The sequence below is a fragment of the Microtus pennsylvanicus genome, chromosome 5 (assembly GCF_037038515.1).
Source record: "Microtus pennsylvanicus isolate mMicPen1 chromosome 5, mMicPen1.hap1, whole genome shotgun sequence".
NCBI lineage: Eukaryota > Metazoa > Chordata > Mammalia > Rodentia > Cricetidae > Microtus > Microtus pennsylvanicus.
In genome coordinates this window covers 116,447,540-116,469,217 of record NC_134583.1, presented here as the reverse complement: position 1 = coordinate 116,469,217, position 21,678 = coordinate 116,447,540, and the positions used below count along the sequence as shown (strand labels likewise).

The window sequence follows — 21,678 nt, the reverse complement described above, 5'->3', positions numbered from 1 at the left end:
TATAATGTAAAAATAATATACAGCCAGGTGGTGGTGGTGCACGTCTTTAATTTCAGTGCTCAGGGACAGAGGCCAGCCTGGTCTACAGAGTGATATCCAGGACGACCAGGGCTACACAACACAATGAAACCCTGCAATGAAAAATCAAAACACACACTCTTTTCAAATGTAATTCAATATTACATGTCTTGCATAAGGAAATTTTTACTTTATGCTCATATCTTCAAAATACAGGGAGAGATGCCAAGCAGTTTTTGACGGGAGTTTGTTTGGAGACAGGGTCTCACTGTGTGATCCTGGCTGGCCTTGAACTCAAGAGATAACTGTTTCTGTTTCCCAAGTGCTATGATCAAAGGTGTGTGACACCTCACCTGTACCAGGCAGTTTTGAATGGCTCATCTCTAACTGTTAGAAGAGCATGACGTCATACATCTGTAACCCCAGCACATGGAAAGCTACAGCCGAGGATGCTACATTCTAGGCTAGTTATTCTACAGAAAGACTGTTTCAAAAGCAAACAAGGAGGTGGACATAGAATCTGTCAGAGAATTTAATTGTACAGCATCAGAGAGGCTTGGGAAACCTAAGCCTAATTAATAAGAGAAGAGCCTCCAGTGGGCAGGATAAACCACTAATACAATTTATAAACCCAAATGTTTAAATCCTTTAACCTTCAAAGTGTAATGGACAGAGATGGATACCAGGACCTACTGGGTCAAGGTACAAGTAAGAGAAATAACTGCTCTACAGTAAGAGGCAGAAATGAGATGAAAATAACAGCCAGATTACTTGCTGACGTCTCTGTAACTTCATCTATTGAAGTTAAATTTTACCTTTATGTATTCTCTAGAAGATTCCTTCATTAATATAAGTCTGTGTACACAATTTAAATAAAAATTATCAAGCCATTTGAAGGAAATGACTAAATTTTTTGTTGTTGTGCTAACAAGAATATTGGGTTTTTTTGTTACTGCTTTATGTTTTGCTTTTAAAGACAGGTCTTGCTTTGTTAGCCTAGGCTAGCTCCTCCTCAGCCTCACAAGTGTGGGGACATCAGGTGTATATCTTTATACCAAATAGGAAAACCATGTGAGGGACAGCAGATGAGGAAGGATGCATGAAACACATTATCAAATACCTGGAAAAACGGAACACCACCAGTTACAGAGGAACCCACAGTGGTATGTACAAATGTCTCTTGACTTAAAAGTTCTTCAGTACATTGTTCCAGAACCTCCTCCTCTTCATCCATGTCCTAAAATAAGAAGCTGGATGAGTGGGCAATTCCACTCTGGATCACCACACAGAGTAGGATACGACTGGGAAATGCTTTATACCCAGCACTCAGAAGGCAGAGGCAAGAGGATTGCTGCAAATTTGAGGCAGCTGGTCTGCATAGAAGTTCCAGGACAACCAGGGAAAGCCAAAAATCATCATGTAAGCCAGGCGGTGGTGGCACATGTCTTTAATCCTGGCACGTAGAGGCAGGTAAATCTACAAAGAGTTCCAGGACAGCTAGGGCTACACAGAGAAGCCCAGTCTCAAAAATACGAAATACCGTAACAGCATTTTCTTCTTTAAATGATTTCGTATGCATTATATAGAAGTTGAACATTAATAAATAGCAGAAAATCTATAAAATATAATGTATTAGCTTGTACTTAATCTCTACTTTCTTAACTTTTCTATATTGCTATTAACTGTAGAACACAAATTGTAAGTTTGATTGCCTTGCTTCTAATTGCAGCTTCATTTTTGTAACCTGAGACAAAAGAATTCTGTTTACTCATTCATAAGATGTACTACAGTGGTACCCCTTCCACAGGGTTATTAAAAGGGTTGAGTTAGCATACATGTAAAGAACTTAGAACATTCGATTCCCCGACGGGGACCCAAAAAAAAAACAAAAAAAAAAAAAGAACTTAGAACAAACAGTGCCTGGAATGCAATCGTAGCTTAAATGCTGGCTTAGAAATTATCTACTAGCCTAAAAAAAAATAAATAAATAAAAATAATAAGATTAAAAGAAAGGCTTAAAAGCCAGCAATTCTCATAGAAAACAGCAAAGGACTGAAGAACAAAAAGACACATTTATTACATGAAATCCACCACATCAAAAGTTTACAGGGGCGGGGTGATGACTCAGAGGATCAAGCATTTGTTGTTCAAATGTAAGGATCAGATTTGGATCCACAGCCCCCACCTGTAATCCCAGCACTTAGGAAAGTTGGTAACTAGCAGCTTTAGGTTCAAGTGAGAAACCCTACCTCAATATAGTAGTCAATTAAGGAAGGCACCCAAAGTCAACCTCCCACCTCCATACAGATACACACATGCTGTATACACATCCCCATGCACATGTGTGCACCCACGTGTAAGATTTATGGGAAAGTTCTAAAATTGTGCTTTAAATTTTACCTGACCGGTCTCTTTGTCGTTTTCTGAGCAGTTCAGCATTAATAGGTTGCACTGTTTCTTTTGCAGTTGATCAAAGAGCTGTTCCCGTGGTTCAGTTCTCACCAGTGTTGATGGATATAAGTAATTTTTCCTCTCTGGTGTCATACCTTTATAGTAGAAATTAGAAAAGCCAGGGAAAATTATATGAAATATAACTTTTAAAATTATGTTAAAAGATATACTTTCAAGTGAGTTGTCTTCCAAAACCAAAAATGATTTCAATGTATCTTTTTTTTATCTACCTGGCACAAACTGGTTGAAGCTAGTTACATTTTTTCACATAGTAATATTATTTTTGGGAGGGGGGTAAGTTTTGAAACAGGGTATCTCTATGAAGCTTTGGAGCCTGTCCTGGAACTTGCTCTGTAGATCAGGCTGACCTAGAAGTCAGAGATCCACCTGTTTCTACCTCCCAGGTGCTGGGATTAAAGGAGTGCACCACCACCGCCTAACGTTTGTTTGTTATAAAAAAAAAAAAAATTGGTTTTCTTCTACTTCTAGGGCTTTATTTAAGGCAAGTCTCTGCTAGAAAGTCATTTCTTTTTCCTTTTTAATCTTATTTATTTATATTTTATGTATGAGTGTTCTGCGTGTATACCTGCATGTCCCATGTGGTTGTTGGGAATTAACTCAGGTCCTCTGGAAGAGCAGCAGTGCTCTAAAAATGCTGAGCCATCTCTCTAGCCCCATAATTGAAGATGGAGTCTGCTTTTTCGTTTCCCGCCACCCAATGATCTTCAGTAGATCTGACAATTTGTAAAAGTCATCTTACCACCAAAACTATGAAGTTTCCATTTCTAAGAATGTACAAACATGTATTAGGCTTAAAAATGAATTTGGGGTTTTCTGAGAAATGGTGGCATTACTGGAATTAAAGGTTTTACAATGTGATCACTTTGAAAGGAGTAACCATCTCTCTGTAACTCTGCTGTAGTGCCTGGTTCTGAACGCAGTTACATTTCCTTATACGGGAGTTGCCTTTTCAATTAACAGGCATTTTCATTGATAGTTAACAATAAATGTTGACAAAATTAAATAAACCAACGTTCTTTTAGCACAAACTCTTTAAAAAAAAGTTTTGAGATGTAATTTATATGCCACAAAAATCATTCAAAAAAGTGTACATTTCGATGATTTTACAATCCAATGAAGAACCAACTATTAAACTTTGTAAATCAGCTTACCAATCAGGATAGTTTACCAATCTTTGCCATTTCTGATCTCTAAAAATGGTGATTTCTTTCTTTTTTTGGGGTGGAGGGTGTTTTGTTTTTTTCAAAACAGGGCTTCTCTGTGTAGCTCTGGCTGTTTTGGAACTCACTCTGTAGACCAGGCTAGTCTCAAACCCAGAACTCGATTTGCTTCTGCCTACCAAGTGCCGGGATTAGAGATGTGTGCCACCACTGCCTAGTCTTTAAAGTGGTGATTTCTAAATGATGCCAGTCCATGAGACAGACACGGACGGAGTGTGCTTCGCGGTGAACTTTGTATTCAACAACTTAGCTTTTACAGCCATCTAGCATTTTGGGTATTATAACATATTTTAGACACAGTGTTGACTAAACAGTTGGGCAATTTTATTTGTTTTTAAAATGCTTTTTGATTTTGGTTTGGTGTTTTGAAACAGGAGCTCTTGTAGCCCAGGCTAGCCAAAGATGATCTTCAACTCCAACGGTCCTGCTTACACCTCCTTAGGACTGTTCTTACAAGTGTGTGCCACCACACCCAACAACTTATTTTTATGTTTTTCTCTTTCATCAGGAGCCCAGGGTGGTCATTAAGTAACAGTTTTCTTTCCTCAGTTTCCTGAGGAAACTAGATTGTAAAATGTCATAAACATTCAGACAACCGGCTTTGTTTATATGCATGCTTTCAAACCACATCAGGCTTAAAAATGACTGTTCTTAACAAAGCCAATTGTCTAAATGTTTATGAAATTTTCTATTGTGCCCAAATTTCTAGGAATATACCACCAACAAGAAACAGCTAAGACTGAATTAAATTATCCCAGTGCTCTAAATTTTCTATATTTAAATTTATTACAGAGAGATGGTAAATTCCTATCAGACAAAGGCAGGGCTCACTTTCAAACAGTATCTAATACTGTATACAGCTGGATTTAATTTCAAAATCTTTAGCAATTCTAAAATACCCACTGGGGGTAAAAGAGAGGTGGCTCAGTGGTTAAGGGCAGACATTACTCTTCCAGAGGCCCAGAGTCAGTTCCGAGCACCTCCCTGGGCAGCTCATACCAACCTCTAATTCCAGCTCCAGAGGTCCCTTCACCTGGCTCCAGAGGCACCGCGCTCAAGTGCATGTCCACCCACTCCTCCCCATGTAAGTAAAATAAATCCTAAAAAGTTAAAATAAGATACCTGTTGGGATATCGAGTTTCAGATCCTGTTGCAGAAAGCAATTAAGCTTCGTCAAACCAGTTTTTATGGTTTCATCAAGCTCTAGACTTCCTGCGTTGAATTTCTCATCATCAGAAGTTATCTGCTCAACAAAGGAGATGCGCTGGTTCTCAATAGCAGCTGTGTGTCCACTTTGTTTTTCAGTGATCTCTAAACGTGAAGCCTCACAGCATCCATTTACAAACTGTAAATGATACAAACAAGCTTTCATTACTAAAGCTGGAAGCAAGTTGGTCCATCTACCATTTTTAATTACCTTGAAATGTTCTATAATACGTTTCAAAATCACATGTCACAGTAGAGAGAAGAGGGCAATTAAATAGGCTTGAAGAAGCACTCTGACCTGCGAGGCCATCTCTCCCACTACCCATTCTTAACATTACTCCAGTATACAGATGTAAGAAGGCCTGGCTTAAGGAAATTAGACTGAAGGCTAAGTCTTACGTCTCTTTGCTCTGTAATGTAATTCTTTGATTTTTTTTTAACTTAAAAACTTTTCTTTTTTAAAGAAACCAGGCCTTAAGCTGGGCAAGGTGATGCACACCTTTAACCACAGCACAAGGAGGTAGAAGAGGGTCATCCTTGGCTAAATAATGAGTTCAAAGACAGAATACGGGAGGAGAAGAAAAGAGAGGAAAGGGACTGAGGGGGGGGGCAGTGGAAGGATGAAACTAGGTCTTTACTCCATGTCTCAAGTTCTTGATTTGATCACCCATCTCTATTCCAGGTTGTCTTTGTCTTAAGACTATGGCACAGACTGGCCTCATTCAAACTCAGAATCCCCTGGCCTCTGGCTCTCAGTGATGGTATCACCAGTGTGTACCACCATGGGCAGCTTCTGTGCACCCTCAGTTTGACTCCAGAAACCTAAGTAAAAGTGGAAGGGATTGTGTCTCTGATCTCCAGTATGTGCCATGGCATGCATGCCTACACATACAATCATGCACACAAACACAATAGTAATCACTTTAAGGGGTGAAGAGATGCTTAGTAGTTAAGAGCACTAGCCTATGCTCAGGACTCCTCAGGACTGCCTGTGACTCCAACGCCAAGGCATCAGGGTGTTCTTGCATGTGTGTATGCATGCACGTGTGTGCGCACTCTCTCTCACACTCTCACACACACACACACCCCAAATAAAGCTTTAAACACACATCAAATAAAAGAAAACTTTTTGTTTGTTTCTTTTGTTTTTTTCCAGACAGGGTTTCTCTATGTAACAGCCCCAGCTGTCCTGGAACTCACTCTGTAGACCAGCTGGCTTTGAACTCATAGAGATCCACCTGCCTCTTCTTCCCAAGTGCTGGGATTAAAGGCTTGCACCACCTATGTCCAACTCACATAATGGTTTTTTTTTGTTTGTTTGTTTTTTTGTTTTTTGTTTAAGACAGGGTTTCTCTGTGGTTTTGGAGCCTGTCCTGAAACTAGCTCTTGTAGACCAGGCTGGTCTCGAACTCACAGAGATCCGCCTGCCTCTGCCTCCCAAGTGCTGGGATTAAAGGCGTGCGCCACCACCGCCTGGCTCACATAATGTTTTAAAATAGATTCTAAGCTGAAATATTTTCATTTCTGATTCTATCTATTCTCCCCCAGTTAGTCCAGGCACAGACATATTACCTCCATTAAGTTCTCAAGTTCCTCTTTCCTCTTGCTTAAGCAGGATGCCCACTGTTCAGAAAATCCAACTGCACTTGTGTTCAAAGCTTCACATCTCTTTGTGGTCTCCCGAGATACAGTTTCCAGGTTGCTGCTGAGTGAATCGCAGTGCTGTATAGACTCTTCAACCAACTGTGTGCCTTCTTGGCCAAAATGTCTGAGTTCTTGTAATAATCCATCAGAATCAGCCATTAGTTTTTTACTTTGGACTGTTGTCTTGTTGATTATATCTGCAGACTTCCTATAGAAAAACAAAAACAAAACAGAATAACCCTAAGTTCAAGGGCAGCCTAGTCTACAAGTCACAGTCCAGAGCAATGGAGCTACAAGGTAAGACTCTCAAAAACCAAACACTAAAACAAGACAAAACCCTTTGGCTATCTGAAATCAATCATCACTCACGAGAGTCAGGATAACCACAAGTTGAAAGAGAAAGGCAATCAACAGATGCCAAGAACAAGAACACTTTAGAGTTATCTGGCAAACTTATAGGAGTCATCATGAAAATGTCTCAAAAAGCAGTCAAAAGCCGGGCGTTGGTGGCGCACGCCTTTAATCCCAGCACTCGGGAGGCAGAGGCAGGCGGATCTCTGTGAGTTCGAGGCCAGCCTGGTCTACAAGAGCTAGTTCCAGGAGAGGAACCAAAAGCTACGGAGAAACCCTGTCTCAAAAAATCCAAAAAAAAAAAAAAAAAAAAAAAAAAAAAAGCAGTCAAAAGCCTCGCGCCTGTGATTTCAGAACTTCGGAAGCTGAGCCACAGTGAGGTCCTGTCTCAAGAACGGGAGGGTGGAGAAGAAGGAACACATTTATACACATACATACACACACACACACACAAATAATATGTCAATCACTAACTAATTCACTGGTAAGAAAACCAGAACTGTTTGTACAATTTGAAGTTTTTCTTCCTTTTGAAATTCATCCCAGGCTTACAGAAACCTTCAACAGAAGTTAAAAGTATCTTACTGCTCTGTATTTTCTTGAATTCTGCTCAGTGGTTTCTGGATGTCTTCACACTTCTTCTCCAAAGCACAGAATCTCTCTGTCCAAATATTAACTAACTGAGAAAGTTCCTGTAAGGAAGATTCAAGGAGGAAAAGATTTGAAATGGCAATATTTAAATGCTGACTTTCAGAATATTAATGATGACAGGATAGAATTTAAAACTTGGTTGTTGGGACAGGGTCTCATAATGAACTCAGCCACTGCATGCTGGGATTACAAGTGCATAACACAACGCTCAGCTGAACTACACCAAGTCTTTCTGTTCTTGTTATTGGTTTCTCGAGACCAGGTTTTTTGACAAAGAAAAAAAATTTTTTCATTTTTCGAGACAGAGTTTCTCTGTGAAGCTCTGGCTTCCTGGAACTGGCTCTATAGTCCAGGGTGGCCGCAAACTCACAAAAGATCAACCTGCCTCTGCCTCCCAAGTGCTGGGATTATTGGTGTGCACCATGACAAAACATTTTTTTTTAAAAAATCTATTTATTTATTATGTATATAGTATTCTCGGTATTCTGTCTTGCATGTATGCCTGCAAGACAGAAGAGGGCACCAGATCCCAACATGTGGTTGCTGGAAACTGAACTCAGGACCTTCAGAAGGGCAGGCAGTGTGCTTAACCACTGAGCCATCTCTCCAGCCCCGACAAAACATTTTTAATGTCTCCTCTCACACACAGAGGAGAACCCTGAAAGGAGTATTAAAGGAACATTTTAGGACTTGAAAAAAAAATTTAAAAAAAAAAAAAGAATAAAGAATTAATTTTTTCGCTTAATAACCAAAGAGTGTGATCCTGTTGCAATCGGCTCATTTCCCAAAGCTTTATTATTATCCATTACGACTCAGAATAACAGATGCTGGAGCTTGGCATGGTGGAACACACCATATTCAAAGAAGTCAAGAGGAAGAGGTAGGATGAGCAATGCTATAGCAATGAGAGAAGTCAGGGCTTAGTTTATCAGAGGGAGTAACTATCCATGTCACTTGAGAAGAAAAAACTTGCAATATTTTCACTTAAAATGCTACAGCAACCTTCCTCTATGGGCGTGTTTTCTATTCCTTCCTTCTTGCTGGGAAAGGACCATTTTGTTTGTCAGAATGTTGTTAAGAACAGAGTTCCAGACGCAACAAATTCTCAAATATTAGCTGATCTAAAGAAGTATTCTCGCCGGGCGGTGGTGGCACACGCCTTTAATCCCAGCACTCGGGAGGCAGAGGCAGGCGGATCTCTGTGAGTTCGAGACCAGCCTGGTCTACAAGAGCTAGTTGCAGGACAGGCTCCAAAACCACAGAGAAACCCTGTCCAAAACCACAGAGAAACCCTGTCTTGAAAAACCAAAAAAATAAATAAATAAATAAATAAACAAAACATAAAAAAACAAACAAAATAAACAACTCCTTATTAAAAAAAAAAAGTATTCTCAATTACTTCACACAAATCACCATCAGCAACGACAGCAGCTGTGATGACCTCAAGTTTTCATAGTAGTTTTGCAGCATTCAAACCACGTGACATAGATTATTAAGTCCATCACACCACTAAAAACATCAATTGAGTGATACCTGCGAATGGGTTTCCTTTATCATCCTCAGGTCTTCATTTAGGTTTCCACAAAGCTTCTGTGATTCAACCAAGGAAGAAACTGTATGTTCTTGGAGTTGATGTAGATTATTGCACAATACGTTGAGAAAACTGTCTATTTCTCTTTTTTGATCTTCTATCTTTAAAGAAAAAAATATTAGTTTCTTTTTTGGGCAACCAATCAAATTTGAGGTATTAAGAAGATAACATCTGTACCTTTTCAGCCATTGTCAATGAACTCCTGAAAATATGCTGCAATTGCCTGTTGATATTCAAGATGGAAACCACACCAGGGGCTAAGATGGTCTTCAGGGAAGCGAGAAGGTCAGTCACAAGTTCATTCTGTTTTTAAAAACAAATGCATCTTTAAAAATGTTTTCATTTCCATTAACTTGGCCGATATATCTCAGATACTTAGCAACCAAACACCAACATTCAAAATTCTTAATAACCTAAGGTGACATAACTGAATATCTAGAATTTATATCCTGCCTAAAACTCTTAATCCTGCTCCACTAACTAAAACAATGTTCACTAAGTGTAGTAAATGTTAAATTAATTTCCTGTTCTGTGTTTGTTGGGTCTCTCGTAGCACAGGCTGACCTCAAACTCACTTGTAGCTGAGGATGCTCTTGAACTCCTGTTCTTCCTGCCTCCACACTACCAGGATCAGGGGAATGTACCATGATGCCTGCCTCCTATAGTCAATTTAACGATCTAAGGTAAAGTTTAGAAGAGGAGAAAAATGACAGTAAAGTGTTAAGATTCCAGCACTCTGGTTTGATCCCCACCATAGGGGAAAAATCTATAGATACATTTAAACACTTTGAAATTTTGTCCCTGGAGCTTACACATGTAGCATGCACTCTCGCTCAAGTCCACAAACCCACACTAATAAAATAAAAAGAAAATGGGCTACTTATGTTTGGTCATTTGTGCTAAGTAAGAAACCAGTTACCTGCTATCCCCCGTTGGGTTAACTAGCTCTAGCTCTGGTGAAGAGGCCAGATAACAGATCTCAAATCTCCTGAATCCACCTGAGCTGCTCTTTGTGACCAGAAGGCTTATTAATAACTGCTGCTCTTGTTTGTGCAGGGTCTCAAGTAGCTTTGAACTCACTAAAAACCAAGGGTGGCTCTGAATTCCTGATCCTTCTGCCTCCACCTTTCAAACGCTAAAATTACAAACATGTGAATGATAATGGCTTAATTATTTCTATTCTCAACTACACCAAAGGAATGGAAACACTTTCAAAGTTTAGTCACATCCTGTGGCAAACAAGTCTTTCTGTGAGGGGGAAACAAAAGCAAACGGTTCCTAACTGTTTCTGGCAAAGCTTAAGCTAAGAGCAGTTAATGCCATTTCTGATGGCCAGTCACCCTTTGAAAACATTAACAGATTTACTAACAATCAATCCTTGCAGCACAGTTTTACTTTGTGCTGCTAAAGACTGCTCCTCCGATATCCTATCAGAGATCTGGGAGACTCGAGCCGACACGTTTTGTGGAATAGACACGAGAGATCCGAGTGCTGTCGTGGTAATGGTGTCTAATGCAGAGACACTGGAAGACATCAGATTACCTAAAAGAGGGAGAGATGTGAACTTTAGCATACATATATTTAAATGCAGTTAAGATCACTTTCAATAAGTTAAAATCAATCTTTATTATGGAATTTCCAATAACTACATTAAAGAATTATCTTACTACATAGTAAGATTTAAATATGGCGGGTAGTGGTGGCACACGTCTTTAATTCCAGCACTCAGGAGGCAGAAGCAGGTGGATCTCTGTGAGTTCAAGGCTAGCCTGGTTTACAGAGCAAGTTCCAGAACAGTCAGCATTACACAAAGAAGCACTGTCCCAAAAATGGAGGAAGGGGGAGAGGGAAGGAGGGAAGGAGGAAGGGACGGAGAGAAAAAAAAGAAGAGAAGAGAAGAGAAGAGAAGAGAAGAGAAGAGAAGAGAAGAGAAGAATTAGAAAATTCTTAAAATTAGTAACTGGGCGGTGGTGATGCACACCTTTAACCCAGCACTTGGGAGGCAGAGGCAAGTGGACCTCTGTGAGTTCAAGGCCAGTCTGGTCTACTTCCAGGACAGGCTCCTGTCGATAGATAGATAGATAGATAGATAGATAGATAGATAGATAGATAGATAGATAGATAGACAGACAGATAGATAGAATTAGTGCCTAAAATACGCAGTTTTTATAGTAGACAGGAATTTATGAAAAAGAGAAAACTACACCTTATTAGGGTAAAACTCACTTATAATCCCAGCACTTTAAAGGTAGAGACAAAAAAGTCAGGTTCAGTTACCTAGCTCAAGGTCACCCTCAGCTACTTGGTAAACTGGAGGTTAAACTAGGTTACATGATACTTATTTCAAAAGACAGCATAAAAAACAATGCACACATACATGTTCTGATAATACAGCAAATCTTTAAGATATGTCTTTCCACAAGAAAAATGTTACAAGATCATTTATTCAAAGGAAATATCTAGGAAAGGGACTGGATAAGCACCGGCCACCAAGCCTAATGACCAGAGTGCAATCCCTGGGATCCACATGAGGGAGGAGAGAAAAGGAATCCTCCTCTGACCTCCTCTGACCAGAGTGCATGTGTGCGCGCACACACAATAAACAAAAAAAAAATTTCAATTTTTAAAATTATTTATTTTCTGTGTATTTATATCTGTGCACTAAAGATGCAAGAAGAGAATGTCAGATCCCCTGGAACTGAGTTAAAGGCAGTTGTGTGCTGCCATGTGGGTGCTAGGGATTAAGCTACTCTTTCCAGCTACAATTTAAAATTTTTTAAAAATAAGAACACTTTTAGGAAGGGATCCAAGAAATTACATAGTAATACCTCAGAGAAATTAGTCAGATCCAGTGATAAATTTTATTTCTAATGATAATATGCTAATTTGGTAAATTTTAACTTATAGACGACAGTCTAAAATCAACAACAAACCTCTAAAATTTGTTGTAAAAAAGCAAAAACATTAATCTTTTGCCTAAACAGCTAACATGTTCAATGGGACAGGTACCAGTGACACTGTCACCTAAGTTATCTGTTTTTATTTGTTTAAAATAGTATTGAATTATACATTTTGACATGTGTTTGTTGGCTCATACCTGTAACCCTAGTACTCAAGATGAGGCAGGAAGATCCCAAATCAAAGCCAGCTTAAGTGAGTTTAAGTTAAACTTGGTTAACTTGGTGAGACCGTCTCAAGATAGATAAACAGACTTAAAAAAAAAAAAGGCGGTGGTCTCCAGGTTTCGTGTGGTCTCTCCTTCTCTCTCTTTCCCTCGTTCCCTCACCATGCTTTCCCGGTGCCATCCAGGAGCACTGCATTAAACATGGGCACCTTTATTTGGTTTAATTTGGTCTGATTGGAATTATTTGCATTTTTTTCTTTGTCAAGAATTTATATAGTTCATCCAGATGGTGGTAGAGCATGCCTTTAATCCCAGCACTGGTAAGGCAGAGGCAGGAGGATCTCTGAGTTGGAGACCAGCCTGGTCTACACAGTGATCAGACTGAGCAATGCCACCTCCCACAGCATCCTATAGCTCCTCCAAGAAGATACACTGTTGCAAAAGACCTTTCACCTTGAGGTTTGCCTTTAGGTTTGGCAAAGTCACCCACACAGCAAAAAGCAGCCTTCCATCTCTTGAGCTTCCTGGATGCCACCCAGGGAATCAAATCTTCTCATCGGGCCAAGACAGGTGGACTAAATCTTACCCACACAGGAAAATCTTTGGGCCTCTTGTACTCAGCAGCTAACAGCAAGCAGTGCTTCTAGGCTGGTGTTCTCCAAGGACTAAAGAGAGACTTGGGATTGCCTCTGTACCTAAAAAAGCTGTCTCATTTCTGCTCATTTACCCTCCTTAGATCTGTCTAATGGCATTTGATGACTTAAGGTACTGGTAACTTATTACTTCATTTGTTAAGTGTCCTGCTAAAATACAGACAGGTGTGCTTCTTTAACAGGCTTTGTGGTCCAGGACTAACAGGTTTCAGGTGTATCTTTAGAGGTTTAGAGTTTTCAACTCCCTTTAATTGTTTTTTAAAATGTTCATACCTTATAACCTAAAGCAATAGCCTTTTGCTATGACACCAAGATATAAATCTGTTTCTGTTCTCTTACAAGTCCCTACAGGTTCCTGAAAAAAAGTTCTGCTGCCTAGTAAAAACTAACAGTCTCAGGGCATATTTTAACCCCATCCATTTTCAAGCATATTTTACAGGTCACTTCTGCTGTCTGGGCCAACAAAGCACTCTCCAGACAACACCAACACCTGCACCAGCTCCTAGGACTTCACCATTGGTACCAACTCTCCAGGATCAAGGACACCTACCAACTAAAATCTGGTTCTATCTGCTATTGTGTCCCAATTACACACCCGAGCCTCACCTGTACAACCAGGGCATTGCTCTGTCCCATTCTGTCTGGCAGTTAATGACTTCCCATGGCTACCCCATTCATAGGGCCAATAATAACAATATTTTTTTTCTCCTAGCCACCTGCCTTCTCATCTCCCTCAAGAAACAGATGCCTGAGGTCTCCAGGATGACAGTAAACTGGATGCTGCTCCAGCCACACCTCTCGCTGAACGCAACCCACCAACTCCCAGCTCTCCCCTCTCCCATGTCACCCCATGCCCGCAGGACTTGAGCCAGTGCCCCTTTATCTAAAGAGTCTAAAAAGTTTGATTGAGGGGCTTCACCTCAGCTTGCTGGTACCCCCTTATCCAAAAAGCCTGGAAGGTTTTGTTGCAAGCATCACCCCAGCTCCCAAACACCCTTTATACAAAGAGTCTGGATTGTTTGCCTGGAGGCTTCACCCCAGCTCCTGGAATAAGACCCCTCCCCAGGGAGGGTCAAGACCGCTCCCACAGGGTACTTAGACTGCCCCACAGAGAATGTACACGTGGTCTCCGGGGTTCGTGTGGTCTCCCCTTCTTTCTTTCCCTCGCCATACTTTCCCAGTGCTACCCGGGAGTATTGCATTAAACATGGGCATCTTTTATTTGGGGGAGGGGGCAAAATGAAAATTGTGAAATTAACACATCTGAAACACATAAAGAAAGACTAGGAATGGGCCAGGGATTTCGCTCAGTTGCCAGAGCACTTGCTTAATATGCAGGAAGTCCTGGGTCCCATCTCTACCACTGCATAGAACCAGGCATGACAGCATAGGCCTGTAATCCCAGTACTCAGGTGGGAGACAGGAGGACTAGATATTCCAAATCATCCTCTGATACACACTAACTTTAAGACCCGCTTAGGATACCTGTGACCCTGCCTCAAAAACAAACAAAAAAAGACCAAAAAAGCTGAGTTTAGTGACTCTCTTCCTTTAATCCTAGGTCTTAAAAAGTAGAGACAGGGGGGCTGGAGAGATGGCTCAGCGGTTAAGAACATTGCCTGCTCTTCCAAAGGTCCTGAGCTCAATTCCCAGCAACCACATGGTGGCTCACAACCATCTGTAATGAGATCTGATGCCCTCTTCTGGTGTGCAGGAAAACATGCTGTATATAACCAATAAATAAATCTTAAAAAAAAAAAGTAGAGACAGAAGGATTATTAAAATCAGCTGGTGTAATGGTGGGGGAAGGAAGAAAGGGGAGGGAGAGAAAAAGGGAAAGAGAGGGAGGAAAGCAGGTAGAAGGCAGAGAGAAGGTAGAAAGAGAAGAGAGTGTGAGAGTGAGTGAGTGAGCTAGCCTGGGGTTCAACTGAGCCAGCCAACCTCGCCTACTTGGTCAATGAAAGATTTTGTCTCCAAAGAAATAAGGTGGAGGGCTAGATGGTCCAATGGTTAAGAGTATATATTGCTCTACTAGAAGCAGATTTTGATTCCCAAACTTATTATCAGGTGGCTCATATTCCAATGGAGGTAATCCAACACCTCTAGCCCACCCTGGGTACACGCACTCACACATACAGACATTATCAGATACATGCAACCAAAAATAAAATAACTCTTAAAATTAAAAAATGGATGGTCCCTAAAGAATAGCATTTGAGGTTGTTCTCCGGCTTCTATATTCACACACACACACACACACACACACACACACACACACACCCAACACATACCCACAGAAATGCTTAAACTTACCAAACAATGTCTTGTGAACTTCTAGCATGGCCTTGTGTTTTGCACTGCCATCCTTAATTAATTCTTCCATATTATTAAACAGATTGTTGAGGTTTTTGCCAAAAATACCCTGAGCTTCAGCATTGTGTGCATCAATCTCTCTCTTACGGTCCAGTTTAGAATGGAGACCAGATACATCCTTGGTGGTTTCTTTAACTGTGTTAAGTAACTGTATGTTTAAACAAAGAAACAAAATGAAAAAGATAACATAAAAACAGTCTGATCAATGTACCCGTGCTCCATAAGGCTCTGTCTCTGGTGAGAACAAGACACTCTAATGATCCAGTGCTTGAATGTCGAGTCCCGACCAAGCCTGCTCTCTCCCAGCCAGCCGTCTGTACACAGAAAACTGAGTTGGCAAATCATTCCAGTAATTATGTTTAGCACAAATGTTTTTCCTTTTGTTTTACTGCCTCCTCAAAAGTATACCTGATAAAAATGTATTACTTTCATTCCAGTTTTAAAAAGAAACATGGGTCAAATAGTGTAATATTGTTCCATAAATGTACACAAATAACATTTAGAATGAATAAATTAAAATCTCACAATCAAAGCATAAGCAAACAAGGATACTTCTACCTTCAATGTTTTCAATACAAGTACAAACCTTGCTGGCTGTATCATGAAGCTTCGCTTCAGTTTTTTCCAAGGCTGAAGAGACATATTCCTCTTTAACAAGTTGTAATTTTGTTTCTTGCAAATGTTTCTGGGTGGTTTCAAGTTCCTGGGTCTTTGTTTGCAGGTCGGATTTACACTGGTCAAGTTCATTTTTACTATCCACAAATAACTCTGTAACCTACACACATAATACATTAAACAATTCTTTTAAGAATCAGAAAAATGCTGGTGGTTGGTGAAACACTTAGCTAGTTAATAACATTAGGAAATGGTATCTCGTTTCTTCCTAGAAAGCTTATTCAAAATTTAAATAACAGGTCTAATGTGGTGTTCCGCCCAGGACTTCAGTGGATTGTCATTATAAAGGTGCCACATGAGGGTGGTTCAGAAAGAGTCCAGTTGCTTGTCTAAGTGTCCAATGTCTCCCAGTTTCTGAAATCTTTAACATGAAAAGGAGCAGGAGAGAAAGCTCAAGTGGTAGAAGGTTTACTTAGCATAAACAAAGCTGTAGGTCCCACCCCAAGCTCTGCATAAAACAAGGCCTGGTGATGCACTGTTGTAATCCCAGGCAGAAACAGGAGAACCAGAAGTTCAAAATCATCTGTGGCTATAGTTTTGTTGCTCTTTTGAGGAGGGTTCTTGTAGCCCTGGACAGCTTGGATTCGGCTGATCTTTAACTCAGAGAGATCAATCTGCCTCTGCCTCCTAAGTAATTAAAGGCATGTATTTGAGTGTAGCCTAGACTACAAGAGACTTGTCTCAAACTAAAAATAAAAACTGAGTATTACCATGAATCCTAGACCTGTAGCAGGCTTTGGAAGTCTGTACAAGTATACTCTATAGTATTTACACAACAATGAAATCATTTAAAATACACTTCTCAAAAACACAACCCAGTCATTATGCAAATGTCTGACTGACTTCCTCTGAAGTTGTATTAATAAGAGTCAAACAGAAGCTTTTTCATTACAACCAAAGGTAAAAAATAAATTTCAGTTGAAGAATCAAAAAGAAAAAAATTCGTTCAAAAGAGGAAAAAAGTCCCTACAAATTCTAAATTTCCTTCAGCATTTCCTTTTCAAGTGATCTTGCATGTCACCCAGAGTGCCTACCTTACTGAGCTCCTCCTCAAGAACACCGATTTTTTCAGCCAACTCAACAATTTGTTCCTCCTGAACAGTTAATTTTCCATTCATGGCTCTAAAACAGGGTTTAATACAAATTTAACAGTTAATGTTTTGTTCTAAATCCTAAAAAATTTTAATCTTATTATATAACAAAATACAACATATTATAACAAAATTATGGCAGCTACATAAAATCAACTCCACACTTCTTACCCCCATGTGTGACTTATGTGGTGATAAATAGTAAATAAATAATAAGTGTAAAACGCAACAATTGCTTCCTTCTTAGTTTATGGATGAGTGTTATGCCTGCATACCACTTACATGCCTGGTGTCCATAGGGACCAGAAGAGGGCATCAGATCCCCCTGCAACTGGAATTACAGTCGGTTGTCAGTCACCATGCCAGTGATGAAAATAAAACCTGGATGCTCTGAAGAGCCAGGGATCTCAACAACTAAACTATCCCTCCAGCCCTTTGCTGTTATATAAATTAACATTTCTCATTTGACCTCTACCCTGAAACTGAAGACCTTTACGAAAGAAAGGTAGGGTGTGCAAACCAAATTCGAGATGCAAAGGAGCTTGGGAGTAGCTCAGTAACAGGGTGCTTGTCAGCAAGCACAAGAAAGACTCTGGATTTGGTCCTTAGTACTATAAAATAACAGCAGTGAAGCATGCCTTGGGAGGCAGAGGTAGGGATCTCTGAGTTTGAGGCCAGCCTCGTCTACAGAGCGACATCCAAAACAGCCAGTGTTATACAGAGAAAGCCTGTCTCTAAACAACAAAACAAAATAAAATTTAAGAAGAAAAAAACCTGACAGAGAGGGAAGGTAACACAAAGTGGAGATTGGGGGTGGGGATTACAAGTGACTCCAATAAGTGAATCAGAGATACATAATATAAAGATGCCTCCCCATGTTGTAAGTCATTAATACTTGAAGACATGAAACATCACAAGAAATGGGTGAGATTAATGTTGAAAACCACCTAGAAGACTGAATCAAAGTATGCATATGGAACAGTATCAATCCTCTTTATCTACAGGGACGCCACACACACAATTATACTAGTGCTAGGTATACTGTTAACACGCCTAGGACTGGGCCTTGTGAGATTCACTAGGGCAGAATTTCTCGGTTTCAGCAGCACAGATGCTTTGTACAAGATAATTTTTGCAGTGGGCTCTCCTGCACGTTAGGATATTCAGTAACATCACTGATTCCTATCTACTAGATGCCAGTAGCATTCTCCACCCACAAGGAGACCATCAAAGAGGCCTGGAGGAGGTCTAGGGTGGTGCAGAAATGTAGAACTGTTTCGCATACTTAACCTTTGTGCTCTCTCCAACATTTTTGTTAATCAGCTCAGATCTGGGCAAAGGTGTGCTTAAACGGTGCTGCTATGAAACAGCAACATAATGTTTCCTTCAGGGAGCCAATAGAAACAGCAGGAAGATGACCTGATAGCCTGCAGAAAGGATGGATAAGTGCCCCGCCCAATTCCAGAAGCAAAGTAATGGGATTTTTTTGTTGTTGTTGTTGCTGTTTAAAAACAGAACTGGCTGTACTACCTTAAATATATATTTGCTTGTTAGAACATATTAAGATGCATTTATTTGCTACATTATTTATAACTACATTCTTCTCTTCATATTTTTGATCTAAGTAAATAAGCTAGTGTTGATACTGAGATGAAAATGCATACTCTCAAAAGCTAGATCTTTTTTTCGAGACAGGGTTTCTCTGTGGCTTTGGAGCCTGTCCTGAAACTAGCTCTGTAGACCAGGCTGGTCTTGAACTCACAGAGATATGCCTGCCTCTGCCTCCCGAGTGCTGGAATTAAAGGCATGCGCCACCATCGCCTGGCCAAAAGCTAGATCTTAATTCTAAGCTGGACAGACTTATTACCTCTCCCCTCACTCCTTACTGAGCAGTGCTGCCCAGAAAAGATGATGGTGTCAGTGCTCACCTGGACCACTTTACACCAAAAGAAGCCCCTACTTGATTGTTTTCATTTGTTGTTTTGTTTTCTGAGACAGGGTTTCTCTGTGTAGCCCTGACTGTCCTAGAACCAGCTCTAAAGACTAGGATGGCCTCAAACTCACAGAGATCTGTCTGTGCCTGCCTCCCAAGTGCTGCAATTGAAGACATGCGCCACCACCGCCGGGCTAGAGCCTCTACTTCGAAGTGCAAGAAATTACCACAGCTGTCAAGTTGGCCTTGGCTCTGGGGAACAAGTGACAGAACCAGATCCATGAAAATAGCCTAAACTTTTGGTGCGGGGAACGTGAATTCTTAAATAGAGACCACATTTTTTGGTGATCTTTGTTAAATACATATTATGAAAACACTTAATGTTTCTGGGGATTTTTGTTTTGTTTTTTGGGGGGTGGGGTTTAAGACAGAGTTTCTCTGTAGCTTTGGAGCCTATCCTGGAACTAGCTCTATAGACCAGGCTGGCCTCAAACTCACAGAGATGTGCCTGTCTCTGCCTCCCAAGTGCTGGGATTAAAGGTATGCGCCACCATTGCACAGCTAAAGTTTCTGGGGTTTTTTTTTTGGTTTTTGGTGGGGTTTTTTTTTGTTTTTTTTTGATTTTTCGAGACAGGGTTTCTCTGTAGCTTTTTGGTTCCTGTCCTGGAACTAGCTCTTCTAGACCAGGCTGGCCTCGAACTCACAGAGATCCGCCTGCCTCTGCCTCCCGAGTGCTGGGATTAAAGGCGTGCGCCACCACCGCCTGGCCTAATGTTTCTGTTTTAATGAATGGAGAAAAATGAGAAAAATCATAATCGATCTGGTGATACTACATTTTAAAAATGTTGTATTTGACAGTGCTTTAATTATAATAAAACTTAATTTTAATAGCAATACTAATTTATTTTTTAAACCAGAAAGATAACACCATATTGGTTACTTACTAAAGGAAAAGAAATAAATGCCAAAAAAGAAATCAACCCACAGAATTCACCTGAAGAAATACAGTGAATGAGTGAGTACGTGGCTTAACAGCTCAAACTTTCCATGATCTTTCTGTGTGGGTAAGATTACCCAGAACCCCATGCTCAGGAGTAACAAAAGGCTCTGGGTGTGATTTTTAGGACATTTAATAAACCCGACTGTGATTTGATTTATAATTCACAAAGAAAATTCAGGTGGGGTGAGGTGGGGTGGGGTGGTGGCTTAACTAGGTGAGCTTAATTTGGATCCTAATGCACTACAGGTGCTACAAAGTCCTGGCCGTACGCTAGAGTGATTTCTCTGGGAACTTCCACATGGTAATATCTTATCAAATGGCCATTAACTGTTACAGCAGGGAGCAGAGCAGGGAGCAGCCCTGAATCATGCACAGTCTTGTACTCAGACCACCCAGACCTTTCAGGCTCACCCGGAACCAGTGGTCTCCCTGCCACATGGAATTGCACAGATTGTATCAGGCAGACTTTCAAACTTTAGGAATCTTATTTGCCGAGTGATGGAATTAACCAAAATAATACTAAAAAGGCAAAATGCATTGGGAAAGGTCAGGTTTTAATACTCTTTTTTTCTCATGACAAATTTCTCAGAGGCATTTTATTACAAACTAGATTTTCACTATAAAAAACTACCATGTTGCAACTTCAATTTTTAAAAAATATTTATTTATTATGTATACAATATTCATTCTGTCTACATGTTTGCCTACAGGCCAGAAGAGGGCACCAAACCTCATTACAGATGGTTGTGAGCCACCATGTGGTTGGTTGCTGGAAATTGAACTCAGGACATTTGGAAGATCATGCAATGCTCTTAACCGCTGAGCCATCTCTCCAGCCCCACAACTTCAACTTTTTTTTTAAATATTTATTTATTTACTTATTATGTATACAATATTCTGTCTGTGTGTATGCCTGCAGGCCAGAAGAGGGCACCAGACCTCATTACAGATGGTTGTGAGCCACCATGTGGTTGCTGGGAATTGAACTCAGGATCTTTGGAAGAGCAGGCAATGCTGTTAACCACTGAGCCATCTCTCCAGCCCCCACAACTTCAACTTTTGAGCTCTGCTTCATACTACCTTTTATCTACACTTCACATCTTCACAGGCCTGCTTCAGTTCATGAACTTGAATGGCACCCTGCTTCTCACCTTCCATCTGTGTAACACTCATCCAATAAAGTCTTTGCCTTAAAACAAATAAGAGGCCTGGATATTGCTGAATATCCTCTAGGGGGCAATGAACCTCCTACCTGAGAGCCAGGAGCCTCCACTTCAGCTCCCCTCTCACTACTCACAGTGAAGAGCCAGGCATCTGAATGAAAAGTCCAGTGAGCAGTGAACTCCTTTAAGCCCATGCTAATTGTTACCAGTGGCTAGAGTATTCTCTAACCAGAGAACAGGGTGAGTGTTCTCAGAAAGATTCAATTCGTTTGCCCTACAAAAAATTCAACCAAGGAAAGTTTGTGATGGAAGCCCAGATGTGATTCCAGGAATCACTTTTTTTACACTCCAGTCAACTTACAAGCCTATAAGCCCCTCCCCCCACAAAACTAATTCATATTTTAATGCCAGCCAAAACTCACTAGCCAGTTGAGGAAATAAAGGCATGTGCTACCAAAAAAAAAAAAAAAGTAAAACAGATTCTGAAATGGCGGGCAGTGATAGCCCACACCT

General features: G+C 40.4%; 1 protein-coding gene across 1 annotated transcript in view; it reads right to left on the bottom strand.

Annotated features, from left to right (window-relative positions):
* Kif11 (kinesin family member 11) overlaps positions 1-21,678 on the bottom strand; it is a 46,268-nt gene that overhangs the window by 2,251 nt on the left and 22,339 nt on the right. Inside the window, exons 11-21 of the mRNA XM_075973917.1 lie at positions 17,013-17,100; positions 15,890-16,078; positions 15,244-15,451; positions 10,523-10,695; positions 9,331-9,456; positions 9,096-9,254; positions 7,497-7,603; positions 6,489-6,768; positions 4,833-5,055; positions 2,419-2,564; positions 1,139-1,255 (exon numbers count right to left, since the gene is read on the bottom strand). Of these exons, the coding sequence (XP_075830032.1) occupies positions 1,139-1,255; positions 2,419-2,564; positions 4,833-5,055; positions 6,489-6,768; positions 7,497-7,603; positions 9,096-9,254; positions 9,331-9,456; positions 10,523-10,695; positions 15,244-15,451; positions 15,890-16,078; positions 17,013-17,100 (1,816 nt within the window). The remainder of the gene's footprint in view (positions 1-1,138; positions 1,256-2,418; positions 2,565-4,832; positions 5,056-6,488; positions 6,769-7,496; positions 7,604-9,095; positions 9,255-9,330; positions 9,457-10,522; positions 10,696-15,243; positions 15,452-15,889; positions 16,079-17,012; positions 17,101-21,678) is intronic.